At 40.0% G+C, this 19,689-nt stretch overlaps 1 protein-coding gene across 3 annotated transcripts in view; it reads right to left on the bottom strand.

The window, feature by feature from the left end:
* Positions 1-19,689, bottom strand: part of itga7 (integrin, alpha 7) — a 36,418-nt gene that overhangs the window by 15,999 nt on the left and 730 nt on the right. For 2 of the 3 annotated variants that reach the window (XM_034198350.1, XM_034198348.1), the window contains exons 2-6: positions 6,247-6,374; positions 5,619-5,698; positions 5,124-5,379; positions 4,166-4,297; positions 49-256 (exon numbers count right to left, since the gene is read on the bottom strand). In XM_034198350.1, coding sequence (XP_034054241.1) covers positions 49-256; positions 4,166-4,297; positions 5,124-5,379; positions 5,619-5,698; positions 6,247-6,374 — 804 coding nt within the window. Of the gene's footprint in view, positions 1-48; positions 257-3,346; positions 3,455-4,165; positions 4,298-5,123; positions 5,380-5,618; positions 5,699-6,246; positions 6,375-19,689 lie in introns of all 3 variants that reach the window. The other variant, XM_034198349.1, reaches the window with a different exon arrangement.

The following is a 19,689-nucleotide window of genomic DNA, read 5'->3' as shown; positions in this document are numbered from 1 at the left end:
ACTGAGCAGTATTATCTATTAAACAATTATCATCAAGCATGTCCTCACCCATCCCGGTTCAGGTCCGTTGTAGCAACGGAGTACCCAAATGACGAGGCCAGCTCCTCGCCCCAGATGATGTGTTGTGGCACCAGCCGGTACACGTTGTCTTTTTTTAGCAGCACTACTGCCCCCGTGTGATTGGCCCGAGGTGCACCTGCCACGAAGGTCAGCTCCCTGAGGCTTATTATCCCCATGGCAGAGTCCACAGAAAACCCTGGAAGACGGAGGTCAGGACGGAGGAAAGGGTCAGCGGTTAGTATTGACCTCAGAGGCTCTCCTCTCTGTGTAGCATGTTCTGCTCATCTTCTTACTAATGAAATGTGTGCCTTAAGTGACTATTGATTTTATGCCAGACTCATGATGGGTGTAAATGTCCTGTGTGCATGTGTTCAAAGGCGCATGTAGCTGGAGGCCTGCGATTGGTTGTGTGTCCACTGGTAAGAGCAGAAAAGGCGGGTTGTGATGTTAAGAGAGGGAGATGTATGGGGCTTTGCCTAATGTCCCGTGAGATTCATGATGCTACTGCTCTGTATCAGTGCCTGAAGTCAAGGCAGGATGTAAACATAGTGGATGGACGTCAATCAGATTTATAACCTAAAGCATCCTTCTTTTGTGTGGAAGTGTGGGTCTTCATGTGTGTGTTTCTGTGTGTGTGTTTAGAGGAATGTGTGCATAATTCAGATGGAGCAAAGTGACCAAGTGAAAGGGGGAGGGGTTAGTGTGTGTTTGTGTGTGGGTGTATTAGCTTCATGACAAATTGTGAAATATTCTTATAAAGCTGTGAAAAATAGCACATCATATCAAACATTTTCCCTAAATAGAAGCAACCACATGCAATTTGCCTCACTTGTTTCAAAACATGCAGAGGATAGGGTGTGAAATCATCTATGATAACATGAGGGGGGGCATCTGTTAGTGCTGAGTAAACATGCAGGGGGAGACGGGACAAACAGTGAGCAGCTCCAGGGTGGCAGGTGAGGAATGCAACACTGTGCATCTCAAGTCCTGTAAAAACCCACGGACAGAGACAAAATGTGTTGCTATTCCACACCGGGCGGCTCTATACAACTAAATGGGGAATAAAGGCTTAAGGCAGTAAAAGGCCCCCTGCAGGTGTTTACACACAAACATGTTGTGTGTTGTGTATTGTATATACTGTTATTCTGTCCTTCAGTGCTACTTTTATATAATCTACTGTCTTCTATTGTTTTTCTTATTTTTGTTTATTTCTTTATGCCACACTAATATAATGATTTGAACTGTTAATACATCGTCAGTGTGTGTTGATGGAGAAAGCTGCAACTGCATTTCATTTTTGCAAGCCTGAGCTATTTCATCACAATGGAGCTACAGTACACATTATTTAAATTATTGCTTTTTGTTAAATCAAATATAAAACACCATATTACAATTTTTAGAAGCACTTACTTGAATCCAATCCTCTGGAAGGTGTATCCTTAATAACCCATGTTGAGTTATAGATAACCTTGTCTTTACAACTAAGCAAATAATTAATTAGCATTAATATATATACATTTCCAAATTGTATTATCAGTGCGCTCTCAGAGCAAAGATTGCCATTTATTTGAAAAGGGTACTGTCTTGTCACAGTCACACAATCTATCAATTGTTAAAATTATGTATTTACTCTTTACCTTTGTTTCTGTTTTATCCTACCAAATTTGTAAATACATTTTTGCAAATTGCTAGAAATTATCACTGTTTTTTCCATTCAATTTTTTCACACTCAAGCTAAATAAAGTCCAAACTAAATTAAGTAAAGATCATGATGATTGCTTTGACCAGAGCAGTAGATGTTACACATTGTATAGGATCAGACTGTATTTTCTCATATTGTCTTTATCTGTAAATGGAAAACTGGACCACATTTTCCAAGGATGTTGCACTTGGATACAGCATTAGACCTCCAAACACCCTGCAATAAGCAAGACTTTATTTTCTGTTCTCTCTGAAAGGATTTGATTTGGCCTTGGTGGAGATAAAAAGTATGGATATTTTTATTTTCAGCTCTTTGTAACATAATTTATGGTTGAAGCCACTATATATGAAAAAATAATCCTTTGATAAGTCGGATTCAAAGACGGTTAGGAAATAATATCATGAATATCTAAACACTGCCTCTATCATTTCAGTAAGCATGCAAAGGTGTGGCATATCATCTGGTTAGGATCAATGGAACATGTGAGTAAAAGGTCATGTGGGAATTAGCGTTGTCAAGGAGACGGCTCAATGTGGAGAGCGGCAGGGTAAGCAGGCTTGGAGGTATGTGAATGAAAAGATTTATGGTAGATCCACACACTTAGTGAAAAGTAATAACTGGAACAATAAAACAGCTTGTGTTAAGCAGGCGAAGAGTCTTCACACATGGACACTGAATACCTAGAGATTTGTAATATATTGTAACAAAACAATCTTTACTCCACCACTTGGATCCAGACTGAAATATCTCAACAACCTTTGGATGAGTAGCCATTTTTAAATACATGCATGGTCTCCAGAGGATAAAGGAGGGCATTAATGGTTTTGAATGTAATGCATCTGCAATTATTATATTGATGCTTTGACATGTTGTTCACACATTGATGATACCCTCAGGATTAATAGTAATGATGGAAACCTCTAAAACTAATGACATTCACTTCACACTCGGTTGTACTTTTTAGAGCTAATGTTAGCGTGCCAACACACTAAACTAAGAAGATGAACGGTGTAATCATTATACCGGCTAAACTACCACTTTGCCAAGTACAGACTCTCAGAGCTGCTAGCATGGAGGTACAATCTTTGTTTTGTTTGTTAGTTGAGTTTTTCTGTATCATTAAAGCGATTTAGTAAATCTATGACTGACAAGAAAACCACCACCAACTGGAAAGCTTCTTACCCACACATGCAGACTGACTGAACACACTACAGACAACAGATATCTACAGACAGAACAGACAAACACCCCGCTGCTACTCAAACAGACAACCATCGCACTGCCATTGACAAATCAAAAAGCTATAAACAAAGAGGAAAAGATTATCATAAATGAAATTGAATTAAGTTTAATTAAATTAGAATAAATTAAATGAAATAGTTTAAAAGTGGAAAAAATGCAGTTTTAGATGGCTGTCTCTTTATAACAGTACAGGTGATAAGGTCCCATGTAGTACATCAATTACACACTAAAAAACTATCTGGAATTAGCAGAAAAGATTGAGACGAAGACGGAGGAAGACGGAGGACTACTTCCACTACAAGCCCAATCCGGTCCGAACAAAAACACTGCACGCCTACAAACCTAAGTAGCTATTATGAGCTACATCCTCAAACGCTGTAGGCCGGCTGGAGGGCTCCAGAGTTTTGTACAGCAGTGCATCTTCAATCGGGCTAGCCATGAACAAGAGCCCTATGGCCCAAAACAGGAAAAGAAAGACAGAAAGAAGAAGAGAAGGATGAGTGTAGGAGGGGAGTGATGGGGTGGTGAAATGGTGAGGGAGGGAAAAAGAGTGAAAAGAGTGGAAAAAAGGGGGGAGAGGGAGGTGCAGGTGAGACAAGCTGTGATTGATTGACGTTTTGTCTTTGTGGTGCCGCAGAGGTCCTGCAGAACCGCTGGCCACCTGGTGGAGAGACAACGTTTCAGGCTCAGACTGCACTCTCATTGATGCTACCACACCCTATTCAACATCTTGACTTGCTTTACTTTGTTTTGAGAAGAGGGCAGTGGATGGAAAAAGGATAACGTCATTGTTATTGGGATGATTTCTTTTTTGGCGGTTCATATTTCCCTTGAGAGTGAGAAAGGCTACTGGCATCATAAGAATTAAGGTCAGGCCGCAAAAAGCTATTGACATTTTTCACATGTCCACCCACATTCACATGGTAGAGCCCTACAAAAATGAGGAGGAGTTACATTCAGGGCTCTCTGAGTCACAGATAGGCTCATCCAGAAATAATCCACAGGGAATGAGCAGTTAGAGGCATTTTTGGCAGCTGCTATTAGCCCCCTTGGTTTGGGCGGCCATGTTGGAGTGCAGCCTGAGCCGTGGTGTCGCCCTCCACCGGCCCTCTCTCTCTCTCCTGTGCACAGGCAGCAGTGAGCAGGGAGGGCGGATCCTACCCAGGTAACTGTGGTAGGGCAGAGGGATGAGCTGGGCATTAAGTTGTTTCTGATCTGCCACCTCGTAGGGCCCGTCGTCGTAAAAACCGAGGTCAAGCAGAGTCTGGTTTAGGAGCTGGACACGCATCTCACCTGGAATGGAAACAGGTGAGGGCACAGCAAGCACACACACAGCAGATAACAGAAGACAAACACACTTGTGCGATTTGTTGCATACTTGCACACATGGCAAGTCCAAATTATCAGTATGTACACTAAGTCATTGTAACATGTTTAGTTAGTCTACAATAAAATCAACATCCTTAACCATCTTACACTAACCACAAATTATACACATGTTCAACGTTGGGCATAAATAAAAAAGTATTTTGAAGGAGGAAAGTGTTTACAATATAGGAATGATTGTATGTTGTCATTTTAAATTTCGAGCGAAATAACATTAGAACAATGTGATATGTATGAATTGTGTGAATCATTAGCATTGATCTCATGTGGCGAACAAAATAAATCAATCCAGTATATGATTACCGCCTACTTTGATTAAGTGCACACCACTTCTCTGCATAATGTCTGTTTCCAATCACTAGATTGGTTTATTAATCAATTCAATGTTCAATTCCTAACAGTATAGTTATCCTAATAGTGTGTTTTAATTACACACTTTACAAGGATTGGCTCTATTCCATAGTTCACATGAATTGCAGTAAAGTACTATTTAATTAATTTGATTGAAAAATGTCATAAAATCACTCAGATTTACATTCATCCTTGTGATTCAGATACAAAATGAAACAATGCATGTCTAAATATCTTTTTCTTGCTGCCACCTAGTGCACAAACACATTTTTTTTGCAACTTTAAAACTGCATCACCACTTTGGTCAAAACACTCCATAGGAAGGAAGACCTGACAGTTGTTACAGTGATTCTGCGTTCTGCGGGTGAATCGGACACCTTACCTTTCCAGTTGTAGGTTCCTGGAGCCCCAAACAGAATGAAGTCGTTGTCTGGGGTGAAACTGACGGACATGCCCTGCTGGCAGAAGCCAAACTGCTCGTGTCCCTGCGGCCGGCCCTCGCAGAACTTCCACTCCCCTCCATCCAGGTCGTCCCGCTCCGTCAGATCATCACTCAGAACGTAGCAGCGTCCAATGGGATCACGGGTCTCTGAAGATTGACCAACACGTTGCCTGAGCTCATACAGATGAGCACAGGTCTGGTGAGGGACAGGAAATGGAGTATTAATGATCAGGATTTATATGTTGGTACTGTTACTGTTGTTACTCATTCAGAAAAGCTAGTCTTCAACGTTGAACATACATTTTTAAAAGGTTAATACAGATTAACCAAACCTCAAAATGGTCTAGGTTCACAAGTCATTGGGTCAGAAGCAAAACAACAAGAACAGCATAGCTTCCTTCACTGATACATTAACAGGATGTGGCCTTCACTTACCACCACCTTCCCTCCAATCCCCTGACTCTTGACAGTGACTCCCAGCCACTGGTTGTCTTTGCTCTCTCTTTCCAGATTCACTGAGGGAAAACGCAGAAGGAAATGGCTTCAAATCATAACAGTTCCCATATTGTAAACCAATTAGGATCTGAGCCACAGTAAGCAAACAGCACTTTGTTGTTGAAGATGAACACACAGTACACTTTTCTCTAATGTAATGCAAATTACTAAATAAATGTCAAACACGAGTTAGAAACTTTTGAATAATAAAGGCTGTCTAAAAATTAAAAAGTCTGTTGTTTATTTTCTGGATTATTAGAATTTCTTTGATCATGTGGGCTAAAAAAGTCACAGTTACAATATTCAGCAATACCAGTATTAAGCATGTTGACATATTTGAACTGTCCGTTTTAGTTGACAAACAAACTCCAAATGATTAAGAAAAAAAACAAGGAAAGCAACAATAGTAACAACACAACAGGCAAATAATCACATTGGAGATCCTTAAACTAATCATATTTTTTTTAAATGACCAAGTCTATTATCTAAATTACAGCTGACTCAATTAGCACCACATTGTTGCTGCTAATCAATAACTGACTAAACATTAGAGTTCTACTTGACTCACCTTCTCCGTCGATATCCACCCTCTCACAGTCGTACTCCTCAGGTGTGATTGGACATTTGAACAAAGCTCCTGGCCGAGTGCCCCTCATCAGGCCCTGCCCCGCTGCCTGTGGGGCTCCCACAAGGATCCTAAAGGAACAAAACAATGAACATTTATTTAATGAAACATGTTATTTTATTACATTTTCATTGTTGAATTCATGGTAGAGTCTGTTAGGGTTTATGACAGTAACTTAACATCTCATGTAAGTCAAGTAGGCTCCTACATCAAATCTAATGATAGTTGCAACTGGTTAAACGCTATTATTAAAGCTAACATTTTACATGTGACTGTGGGCACATTTCACAGCCTCGGCTGACCTGAGGCACCATTACTGTAAAGTACAAACACCTGTAACTCAAGTTATTCCAACCATGGCGAGACCACTAAATATGTTATCTCGACTTGAAGCTGATTCGAAACAGCTCTGTGTATCTGCATGTTCTCCATCTCCTTTTCACTATAATGATGTATACTATCATCAAACACCCTTCACTATCAAGGCAAGGAAAGGTTTTATTCTCAGTGAGGTGGTTTCTGATATTTTGGGGCCAGTGTCACTGCCCTCTGCCTTATTTGGAGCGGCTGATTCAGGCTAGGATGCTATTTAAAAACCGAGCGTTGAGCCACATTCCACCCAACACCGTCAGCCGTGGCATATGCATGGAAGCGAGACGTGGGGAAATGGAGGCGAAGGAAAGAGTATAATAAGCATATTGTAAGGTTGGGAAAAAAGACAACAAAGCCCGACAAAGGGATGAACCTTAAATTGAGTGCCACAACAATAGCTGTTTCAATATGCCTGCTGCTTACATATAATTATAGCGACGGTGTGTGAGTAGACACAAGCTGTAAAGCCTGTGTGAAAGGGTCCCATCACCAACCCCCCTCATATCTACCTTGCTATGTGTATACTTAAATTAGAGTTATCTCTGTGGCTGGCAAGTATTTTACTATAAATAAAATGTAGCAAGCGGATAGTTCTGCATGTAACCCACACAGACAGAGAAGTAGACACAGACACTCATCAACCAGCCATACCAGCAGGAACTCGTCATAATAATTTACTCTTGAGATATTTGAAGTTGTTGCTTGGTAAAATGTAATGAGAACAGGGAGAGTTGAGCATGCTGGACCAGACAACTGCACTTCCCAACATCTTACTTATTTTGCAGGGTGAGAAGAACAGCAACCTTGACTCAACATATTTTCTTCTTCAAGTGTAAGAAAAAAAACGTTGTCTTCACACTCATCCAAACCATCTTAACACACTGACATTAAAACTACCACAAATACCGCCCAGACTTCCAGACAGCTTTACTTTCTATTTACTTCGGAGTGCTTCTGTTGAAGAGCAGACGGGCGTTGCCTTAGGATGATTCCCCTCACCTTAATGAGACCTCCACTCAAAGCAAAGGCAGCTCATGTGAAATAACGACTGCTAGACATCACTGGTGGTCCACAGGAGTAACCCAGCAAAAATAGCGTTAACAGATGTTAAACAAAAGGGATTTAAGAGGAACAATTGATCACTAAAATCCTGATAAGATCTGATCCCTCTTATAGCTTTAACATTCCTGAGGAGCTCTGGTTTGTGTTGAGGAGTTGAGGTGATACCCATCTTTCCGCCCACATGTGCACACGCAGGCAGGTGTCAGGGTGTGAGGTGGGAGGTCTGTTAAGCTGTTATACCACCGGTATTTGGCAGGGAAAGTTGGATGGCTCCCAACCTTTCCATGTGCCTGAATATATATTCATCTCATTTTTACTAATTCTTCAGAGAGAACAGCTCAAAAGAGATTAAGTATACAGCCATGAAACAAAAATGATCAGGGGCCATGGTCAGTCAAGAGATGATCATAAATGTTTCTCAGAGACAAATCAATTAATGTATTTGTCACATTTCATTGTAATTTTAGATAAGGAGTTCAACCAGCAGTTCAAAAAGAAAATTATGCGGGAAGAGAGTGAGGATAATGGTTGAGATCGTGTGAGGGATTATCAGACTGTTTTATGTTGGCTTTGCATTTTTCTAATTTAATTTAATATGAATAACTAATATTAACCTGCACATATGCCTCCATACTCTCTACAATTAGAGAATATCATGAATAAAGCTCACATTTTTATAATTAGCTGACACAAATTGTGATTACTGATAAATCATTAAAGTAATTTAAAGTATTTTTCTGTGTAAAATGCCAACATTTACCAGCTCTAGCTCCTTGCTATAAGGAAATGCTGATTTACTTTATCCCATATAAAAGCTTATTGTATATATTCTAACTTTTTCTGATTTATACTTGGATAAAACAAGACATTTTACGATATAACACTGAGACGTTTTTTCACTATTTTCTTACATTTTAAGTGAAACAATTAATCCTTTGATTATGAAAAAAATTAAATAATCATAAATTCCAGCACTTTTTGCTGTAAGGACATTCATTGCCGTTTCCCTAAAATGAAAAGATTCTTTGTTTGAAAAATGTAATTTATCATTTAAAAATAGATTTAAGACAACAAGGTCATGTTGTCTGGGTTTCCTCAGCAATTGTCACAGCCCTGAACATAACATGAAACTGTTTATAAGAAGTTAAGTTAGGCAGAGATGAATAATGCATCCAGACAGGCACACATGAACCAAATTCGACACAGATAAAATGTCATGTCTGAGTAACACATTCACTTTGAGCTCACTTCATTGTACAGCATTGAGTCAGACAGTATGATGATCACTGCCATGCTCATCTTTCAGTAAACCCACATCTGACGTGTGTGTGTGTGTGTGTGTGTGTGTGTGTGTTGTGTGTGTGTGTGTGTGTGTGTGTGTGTGTGTGTGTTGTGTGTGTGTGTGTGTGTGTGTGTGTGTGTGTGTGTGTGTGTGTGTGTGTGTGTGTGTGTGTGTGTGTGTGTGTGTGTGTGTGTGTGTGTGTGTGTGTGTGTGTGTGTGTAATATGAGTAGTTGTGGATATGTCGTTGCTGCTGGCTGGATGGGAGATATCAGGGTGCTGAGAGTGAGTGACAAAGTCGGCACCAACATACCTGAGTGTGTGTGAGATTGTGTTATATTATGGCGCGTTTCCACTGCAGCGGGGTAGCCCCGTTTAAGCGTCCCTAAGCGTCCTCGCTCTGGCCTCGGGCTGCCTCGCTGGCCGGCCCAGGCCGTGGCGCATTTCCATTACAGTTTAGGACCTGGGGTAGCAACGCAGTGTAGGCGGGGCGATCGGCTTTGTTTTTGTTCACATTTCGAGTTGTTCCGTCGAGCTCCCGCTGGATTTTATCATCCCCAATGAGATGAAGGAACGTCGTCACCTCCTCGGTCGACCACGGTGTGCTTTTCTTAGAAGTAGCCATTTTTGTAGCTCCTCCGTTTACAAAATGCTGTGTATAAAAATGCTGCAAGCTTGCTTCTAGATATATATGCGACGCTAGGGATGAACTCGCGCGCGATCTTGTGACGATTCTCTCTGACCAATCAGCAGTCGAGAGTGTTGACGTCACTAGTTCAGCCCTGGCCCTGGTCTGAGGGAACCATGATTTTATGAGGCCGGAAAAAGAGGGAAAAAGTACCCGCTGGCCGGTACTAGGCTATATGGAAACGCCACCAAAAACCGGCCTGGCCGCTTGAGGACGGTTAAGGACGCTTAAACGGGGCTACCCGATGCAATGGAAACGCGCCATTACATAGCCATGACCCCAGGATCCATCAAGTAAAGTCATTGTAAAACTAGTATTTTACACTGATCTAAAGTTATTAGCCAGAGTTAAAATCAACCTCTCTAAATGTGAGCGATGACGACCCTCAGGTTTCAGGTCTGGGTCCTTTTAACTAGTTATATTAATACCATTACTTTGGACATACCATAGGAAAACAAATAGGTTTTTTGATCTATGTGGTGCTGCTATCTTGGCGGGGGTAATTCTAATTGAAGCTCTTTTTCTGTTTCAATAAAGTAATATTGTTTTATTATTTTCTAATCAAACACCATAGTTCAGTGACGAAGTGTAATGTGTGAACCAAATAACAAAAATGACCGTGTCAAAATTCCGGAAATAATTTCTTATAAGCCCACCCTCCACTATAAATCCCTCTTGATTTTCAGGCTAATCATCACAGACACATGACAATCACACACCGGAGCCTCATTACACTAGACTCATACCGATGTGTTCATTAAGGGGAGCATGTGCAGTGACCCCAAAGTCTCCCCTGACCACCCCTCCCCCATGTAAACCCCATCCTCACACACAATCTCCTTCACTCCTCCCCCACCCTCAGGAGTCACATCCCTGCGTTCAGCTTCCCATACAGGCAGATTGATGACAACACACTGGACAACAATACATCACAGATGCAATCAATATTCCGACCGGCATCCTCTCTCTAAATATCAAGAAAGATTGCCAACAGCCAAGAGCGTTGTTCCATCCTATATGATGACTCGAACATGGTTGAGTCCAGCAATGTTGATTCTTTCCTCATACCCTTGCACTTGCAGCGTGTAAAATCATATGTAGTCTATATTCATGTTTCATCGCAGGATGTATTCTGCTCATTGGGTTGATAAGATGATAGTTGATAAGACTCCTGGTTTGGTAAAATAAATTGAAATAAATGTTTTATACTTCAAAGTCCCCTGACATTAAGCTTTAAACTAGACTGCTTTGTCTTTGTAACTGAAAACACATGGCAATAGTAGCAGACCTACAGAAACATCTGCAGAAATGTATTTTGTACTCCTAAGAGAATTCCTGAATCCTGTTTTGTTTGTTTAAGGAAAGAGAATACCTTTGCTGGAAAAGGAGAGATAGATGTTGGCGTTAATGTGATGGCCACATATGGTCAGTTTGCAAAGAGCCTCAATCTGACTGCACACCATTGAAACAATGTACAGAAGCTTTCCACACCTTAGAGAGCAACTGAAAATGTTTCTAAAACCCAACCCTTTCCTAGAATTGTCCAGGCCTCTCAAGCTTTAGGAAGTTTGGGAAAAGTGTTGAATCAAAAAATACAGCCTAAATATTTCCAATATTTAGTTTGGTCAGTTGATCCCTCCTAGTCAGTCTGCCCACACACTTTGACATATGTCCTTCTGGGATCAGTGTGAGGCTGTTGCTCTACAGACAGTGGCTCTACAGGATCAGCATGGGGGCCAGGGGGCTCTTTAGGCCTTCTGTTACCCTGAGGCAAAACTGTGACCTCTGACCTGGACACACACAAAAGAAAACATGTGCAAGCATGCAGACTTTAATGGAGGCATGAGTGTACAAATGGACCTGAATATTTGTTCATAACCTCACAAACACACACACACACACACATGTTCGGACACACTAGACAACAGAAGGCTGTGCGACAACTGTGTAAACTACTGATCGGCACACTGACTGCAACCTGTCCAAAAACGTCGCGTGTGACAATCATTCTCAGAAAATGCTTTCACACCTGACTCCAGTTTCCCCTTCCAAAATGACAGCTGAGAATGAGGTGACCAGGCTGTGAATCATCCTGTTTTGAAACATCTCAACTCTCTCCCACTCTGGTCAAAGGAGGAAAATAGGGTTAGGTAGCGCACAATAAAGGGATAAAAAAAGAGACAGAAACAGCTGCCAGGCCATGCAAACACCCCTTTGGGATATTGTGGTTCACTGCCCACGGACGTGACTCAACTTCCTGCTTATACAATTTGTTCAAGGACATCACAAGGACAGTTCATATCAATTCAAGAAAAAACAACCAGAAAAGACAAAACTCTAACTTGAATTTCTAACCACTGAAAGTGTGTTCCAGGAAGGAGGAGGGAACAGACACTTTGCTCTCAGAGGACAATGGTAACCCCATCCTCACTTCACATGCATCTTTAACAAGTCCTAAGCTCACCAGCTGCCCCAATACTGATCAATAAGGGGACAGTCATTTCCAGGCATAGATGGGGTAATGATAGGCCCTCAGGTCCAAAGTGTAAAGAGGACATAACCCCTACACCGCCCCTCCCCTGTTTCTTTTATCTTCTCCTTTTCTTCACCGTTATCCACTCATCCATCTATCGATCTGTCTATCCAGATCTCATACTTTACATGTTTTTAAATTGCTCTTTCTACTCTTTTCTGTCTATCATTTCATTATTTTGGGTGGTCCGGGACAAGCAGCATGCAATGGGTGAAGAGAAGAAAAACATTGTGGACAGGTCCATCACACAGACAGACAAACACATTTGCATTTTTTTTTATTGCATTAGAATTGCAGGCTTTACCTCCACACAAGATTACCACAGTGATGACACATGCTAACATTATTGCATCTATTCAACTCATTTATGTTGGAGGAAATTAGAAAAGATTAGCAAGTGACTTTGATCACACAAAGGGCATCACTGTTTTGATTGAACAATATTTTGTAACGTAGTAATGAGACCATTTATATCCAAAGATGATCAGCAAATCTCTTTCAATAAAAACGAACAAAAAGCCTCCACATCCTTGTAATTTCCTCTTCCTGTCTGCTTTTCATAGCTTCTTTCCGATCCTCAGTTTTGTATTAGATCCCATAAACTGATTGATTAAACTGCTTCTTTACCAGAGTCAACTCAAATGGGGGCACACACACACACACACACACACACAGACACAGACACACACACACACACACACACACACACACACACACACACACACACACACACACACACACACACACACACACTTAATCAAAGGAGGGGCTTTTCATAATTTATTCATCCCTGCAGCTTCGGTCCCGATCAGGCCTCAACCCCTCCCCCACATATGGATCGTACCATACTTGTAGTCAACTCAAGGTAGTCTAATGCTTTAAATGCTGCACTTGTTTTTTTTAGCTAACATGAAAAGCAAAGAACAAAAGCAAAGTCAACAACGAGTCATTAGCAACAAAAACGATAATTATGTGTAATAATGCAACACAATGCCAGAAACCTTGTAAGGACTTTATCTGCCAATAAACTGCAGATGCTAAATCAGCTCCTGCTGCTCTTACACTGCCAACATTTAATCTGCAACTCAGATCTAAATTGTATGTTTCCTTCCTGACACTGCAGATTGTCCCTCTCAATCCAGTGAGCACGTGGTCCGCAGAGTAATATTCCTGAAAGCTCTTGGCCAGGCAGCGCTGCTTCCCACCGAGCTTTTGTCCAGGCAGCCCAGCGTGGAGGAATGGGGAATGTTAGACAGAGAGAAAGTGGGAGCCAGTAAAGAGCATTAACCGTCTATGTGTGCGGGTGTGTGCGTTTGTCTGTATGTGTGTGTTTCCATGCTGGACTGTAAAGCATTCTATATACCCTTTGCTCCTTCTGATCTCTCATATAAATAAGCACTGCAACAGCGTGAGCTCCAACATTTACGAGGCTTTCACATGAATGGCCCCTAGAAGATTTAGCAACAAGAGTGATAGAGCACAAGAAAAATCATGAATTGAATTAGGGAGGGAAAAGGGGGTAGGTTCATTCTCAACTCTTAAGCTGAGGCTTGAAAAAGCAGCTTTTATAAGGCTATTTTAATGCAAATGAACCCCCAGAAATTCTTCTTTGTGTTATGAATGTGTGAGGCAGCTATGCTGGTCCTCTTTTACACACATTATATGTGTATTAAACACAATAAATGGTACTGGGCCTTCCATCATGTTTGACTCATAAAGGCAAAAGCCAAATGAAATTCTGCAGGAAAAAGAAAAGGAAGAAAGTATAAAAACAGCATAAATGTAAAAAAAAATAAGATTTGGGAAATATGCTTATCTGCTTTAGTTTATTTAGTTTTTTTTTTCTTTTTTCGAGCGTGTAAAACCAAAGAAAATACAAATGAAACAAAAGATGATACAGACATGATACAGTACTATACAAATGAATGCAATAACAAAACGAAATATTTAATTAATAATTGAATAATCTGTAGTATCATTGTCTGATATCAATAAACAACAAAGCTTTAGCTAATTACACGTCCGAAAAGGTTTTTTTTTTCTTTTTACATCTTAATATATGTTAACATACAATATCAATGTATGCTTTAACCTTGAATAATTTATATAATCATTCATATAATATGCAGGCAAGTTAGGAGAATGGTCTCTATATATTTATATATATACATATACACATATGTATATATATTTATTCTCGAGAGTTTGAAATGAAGATCGACACCAACTGTATCAATCTTTGTATTTAACTCCACAAGAAAACAAATAAGCATATTTCCAAAAAAGGTGTATATTGCTTTAATAAAACTAAAAGACATGACTTAAACCGGCACACTGTTGAGTTTCTTATCTTTGCATTTGACTTCTCTTGCAATCTCTATAACCTTTTAGAGGTCATTCAAAAATAAGCTGTGTTAATCTAGCCTCCAGTTCAATGAGAGGATTTGTTCAGCTTCAGAAAGCTATGTTGTAGATTCTTACTCAGCCAGTGAAACCGAAGTCCAGACTCTATGACGGGGATTCAATTGGCTACCTGTGGCCCCACCGGCATTGACACTCTCTCTCAGTAAGGCACCAGAGCAGGTCCGTGGTAAATATGAACCTTGGGCAACCTGAGACCTTCTACTTTCCCTCTGACATCAATGCAACACCCCGTATCTACTGACATCAACAGATAAATCACACTCTAATAATGTTGTCAATGTGTGGCTAAATGCTGCAAGCAAAAAAGAACGTGAGCTACATGATTTTGGGGAAAATTCCCAATTAAAATTCCAGAAATGCAACGATTTAAATACATAACATAAAGGCAAGGCTAACACTTGTGTCAGAATAGTGAATAAGCACAATAGAAGTCTTTCAAGGCCAGACAGAGATCCATCACAGATGATTTGTGACTGTGACCCACATCAGCACACCAAAGCAATACTGCCTTCCCCCACCTTCGTCCAATCACTTTTAAATTCAGGTTTTCCAGCTAATGTGTGTGGTGCAGTATGATTTAAAGATGAGACAAACATATATATATGCAGGAACCGGTGTGCTTCATCCCACCGTCATGGGTTTATTCTAAGTATATCTATACTGATCCCGAACTGAGACAATCAGCAGCGCAGCATTGTGTTTTTTTTAGCTCAGCTCTAGGAATGTCAATGAGGTCCTACACTCTCAAAAACCATTGGACCGATTATCCTAAATGTGTGTACACACATCAATTGTCCCCGGAGGATAAATCTCACATAGACCTTTGGTGGTCCCCCAACTTTTAATCTAGCACCATCATGAAGCTGATATGTGTTATTTTAAGTGAATGGAACTATTCTAAGGGTTTCCATGAAAAGTGTTACATTCATGTTCCCCTCAGGATGAAATGTAATAGTTACTGATACCTTAACCTTTCATAGTGCCATTAACCTGCAAAACCATTGAAATTCCCTTCAGCTACATTTTAACTTTGTTTGTAGTGCTAATTGTGTAAGCATGTCAAACCTGTCTCCTACAAAGCTTCTTTTCCATACAACTAAACTGCATTTTCAATTACATTTTCAGGGAAAACATATTTACTTTTATATTATGGTCGCCATTTAAAAAAAAGGTGTAGTCAAAGGTCGTAGTTTGATTTAAAATAAGTATGTAAGTATGTACATGATGTTGATTAGAATAACTAAACGTTGACTTTTTCCTCACGCAGGAGACACAAAGCTAACTAACATTTTACCTGGTAGACAGCATGATATTGTACAGCATTGTCATTGTGAGCATAATTGTTGTGCAGCTCCACTAAATTGGAACAGTCTGCAAACATGTTTAAAACTGAGCACTTTGGTTCCCCTGCATCATTTTAAAACTCAGCTGGCTGACATGCCGTTTGATACTCATGGTACCTGTCTCTGTAAATAGAGTTTGTAAACTGTACCCTGTACATTATGATGTATGTCATCCTTATTGTTGTTCTGTTGTTTTTATGTTACATGTGTAACTAATGTCCTGCAGGTCACCCTTGAAAAAGAGATCTTTTGATCAGGGCTTTACCTGGTTAAATAAAGGCTACAAACAAACAAACAATAGCATGTTGTTAGCATCTAGCCTGAAGCAAATGTTGTTATAAGTACAGCCTCTTGTTAACGACCTATATGTAGCCTAACCTTACATTGTTACCAAATTTGCTTTGACACATATTATCTTTTAAACATCTTCAAAATCTATCATATTGTTAGAAATAGTAGAGTTTGATGACAGATGTATTTTACTGGTATATGCTGCTTGGCAGACTTGCTATTAAAACATGCAGTAGCTGAGTTCAGGAGATTGGCAGGGGTGGGATAAAGCTCAGGGGGGCTTCCTGTCTTCACCAGGCAGTAAACTATTAGCGGAAGCACTTCTCATAGCAGTATAAATAGCAGACCCACACATAACTCAGACTGAAATACCCGCTCATCTCATCCTCTGTCTGGCATCAGACAGTTCAGCTTAGGGCCCTCAGGAAAACAAAAACCCGGTAGAGATAATAGGGACACTTTACAGAAGTCTGTGATACCAGATCAAGGCTCTTATGGCATAATTTAACTCTCTTCCAACAAGTCACTGACAGGGTCTCCTTACAGCACGGTCAATATGAGATCATCGGGTCACATGGGGTGACCTTTGCTGCCATATTGAAAAGGGGCGGTTGGGTTTGAAGGGCAGTCGAAACTGTAAAACTGAACAAAAAGACATTTATTCCATACAGCTGCCAGCTGTATCTGAATCAGAGTGTCTGAAACCTGACATTGTATGATCCTGCCTTAGAAGAAATACACATAACTCCTCTGATGCTTTAGACGTTTAGAGAAACAAACTCCAATGATCTGAGCAAGTCCCAAACCAGAGAAGGTGACAGTATTACTAAGTCGTTTTATATTCGCACTTTAAGGCTTTGGGTTGTGTCATACAGCCATGAGTAAGCAAAGAACAGAGCATCAAAGCAGTAATATCACTTTCACCATTAAACCCGGCGACACAAAACACAATGAGGAGAACACATTTGCGCCATGGGCAAAAGTAACCCAAACCTTCATTAGACAAAGAGAAAAAATGAGTCAATAGCATCTAATTACATTTAGTTTAAGGCAAATCAAGAGAGGAAGAGATGAGATGGGAGCACCTTGGAAACTAAACTCCAAGATCTGACCTGCAATAACACAGAGAGGGCACTATCATAAAGTACTTTTCAGGCAGGAAAGATAATTGCTCTGTTGCCATCTGAATAATACATTTATCTAACAGAGTGCAATAACATCAGATATCTTCATCCACAATGCTAAAGAAGTCCTCATTCAGTCTAAGGGACGTACCAGTGAATGACATGATCTCTGCATCTTCTCTTGAGGAACCGGCAAACATGTAGATATCTTAAAGGTTGAATTAATTAACCTTAACAATCAGTATTTTGATGTCCTTTTTAAGTTTGCCGTGTGGTCAGAATCAGGACTCCAAAAGACTGATTACGTTGCTCCATTACAGCTGGATGTGTAAACAAGCCACTGTTTGCTAAAATATTTGTCATATCAACTAAGAAGGTGATGATATGACGATATTACCAACTTGTTTCTGTTGTTCCCCAGAAGCTACATTTGGATTGGAAAAATGTCTTCAATCTTTATTTTAAACCACTTTAAAGGGCATTGGATTATCTATAACAAAGTGAAGTACTTTTATCATCAAAATATCTGACTACCCTGCATGTCATGTAAAGATATAGGAAATGATCAGGGGATGAAATCATTATTACTAAGTGATCTATGCAGACAATCGGTGTGAGGTCACAGAATACTGGAAACAGCATTATTCATCAACTCTCTTCCGGTACGTGCATCACATCAGCACATCACTTTATTGACTCCTGCTGGCACTAACTCCACTGGTGCAGCATGGGCATTTGCCTCAGAAGTCTTCCGGCATTTTGAAACAGGCCACAGTATTAAGTGTTAAAGCTCATGGTCACTTTTTTAAATATCTTCCAGGAATGCTACTGGACAGTGAGCAGGTTTAAGAGGGGCCACGACCCTCGCTCTGAGTGTCTGTGTGTCTGTGTGCTGATGTCATTCCCCCGGTCTGACCAGGCGACAGGGAGACTCCAGCTCCAGTAAACTGAGGAGCCAACGGTTAAATATGGAGCTCCAAAACAGGGACCTGAAGTAAATAATCTCCCTCGTATTTCTTATATTCAGGGGTGGTAGGTAATTAAGTGTAGTATAGGTTTAAGCTACCTGTATTTAAGTATTTCTATTTTAAACAATTGTATATTCTTAAACACTACAATTCAGAGGGAGATTGTGTACTCCATACATTAAGTGACTTTTCATAAAAAACATGATGTTTTTATTAAATATCATAGATTAATCTAACCTGAAATATATTGACATGAGAAGTGGTTCACAAAAAATAGCATGACAATTAATTATCAATACAATATAATGCGATACTAACATAGAACTATAACAGAACACGGCCGAGGCCAAAAATGATTTGTTCATTCACCCTGTGATCGAAATCTGTGTTTTTCCTTGGCCCATTCTACACCCTTCCACCAAGTTTCATGGAAATTCGACAGTAGTTTTTACACAATACTAAAAAAAAAAAAAAAATTTAAAAAAAACTGAAAACCTAAAATCCTTGTTGAAGGTAATAATGGAAAGTTTAACACACAGCAGTAGTTTATCTGCACAAAACAAATACTTTCATTCATACAGCGTCTGAACCTTTACATTTTCAAATTTGAATTTTATTTAGATGTAATAGAAATAATGTTATGTGTGGAACATAATCTGAATACTTATTTCCCCACTGTTCATATACATATCACACATATCATCTGTGTGTCCAAAGTTTAACAAAAACCTTTAAAGATGTAAACTGAATGTGCCAACTGACCTCTATCAGACCTATATAGACCTTTATAGATATATTACAGAACTGTTCTCTCTGGAACCCGTTCAGATGAAATACAATTGAAACCTCTTGCTTTAGGAGAGGTAAGACTGTCTCTTATTAATCGTGATGCCGTAAACATTTTGGATGATTTAAAAGCAGATCTGCTGTTATAACTCATGAGGGTATGTTCCAGGCACACTGAAAGATGCAGCAAAACAGCTGTTGGAAAACACATCAGAGACCAAACACATTCAAATATACAAGCAATCACAGATCTCATCCATGAACACATACACACTCAGCCCTACACACCATTGGACACATTCGTATCTCTATTCCCCTTCTGTGAAGTCAGCATCAGACCCAAACTGCTCTAAAGAAATGCTGTTCACTTAAAAACCTTTTTTCCCTCCTTGAGAAATCACTGCCTGCCAGCTGATTCAGCACAATCTATACTCTCATCCACTTACTGTAAATCATGGTATTTTACCTTAGAGCTCATGGGCTGCTCTTGCAGTACGTGCTGCACATTAAACATG

The sequence above is a fragment of the Gymnodraco acuticeps genome, unplaced genomic scaffold, assembly GCF_902827175.1.
Source record: "Gymnodraco acuticeps unplaced genomic scaffold, fGymAcu1.1, whole genome shotgun sequence".
Lineage (NCBI taxonomy): Eukaryota > Metazoa > Chordata > Actinopteri > Perciformes > Bathydraconidae > Gymnodraco > Gymnodraco acuticeps.
The sequence above is the reverse complement of the archived record's forward strand: the minus strand, read 5'-3'. Positions and strand labels throughout refer to the sequence as shown.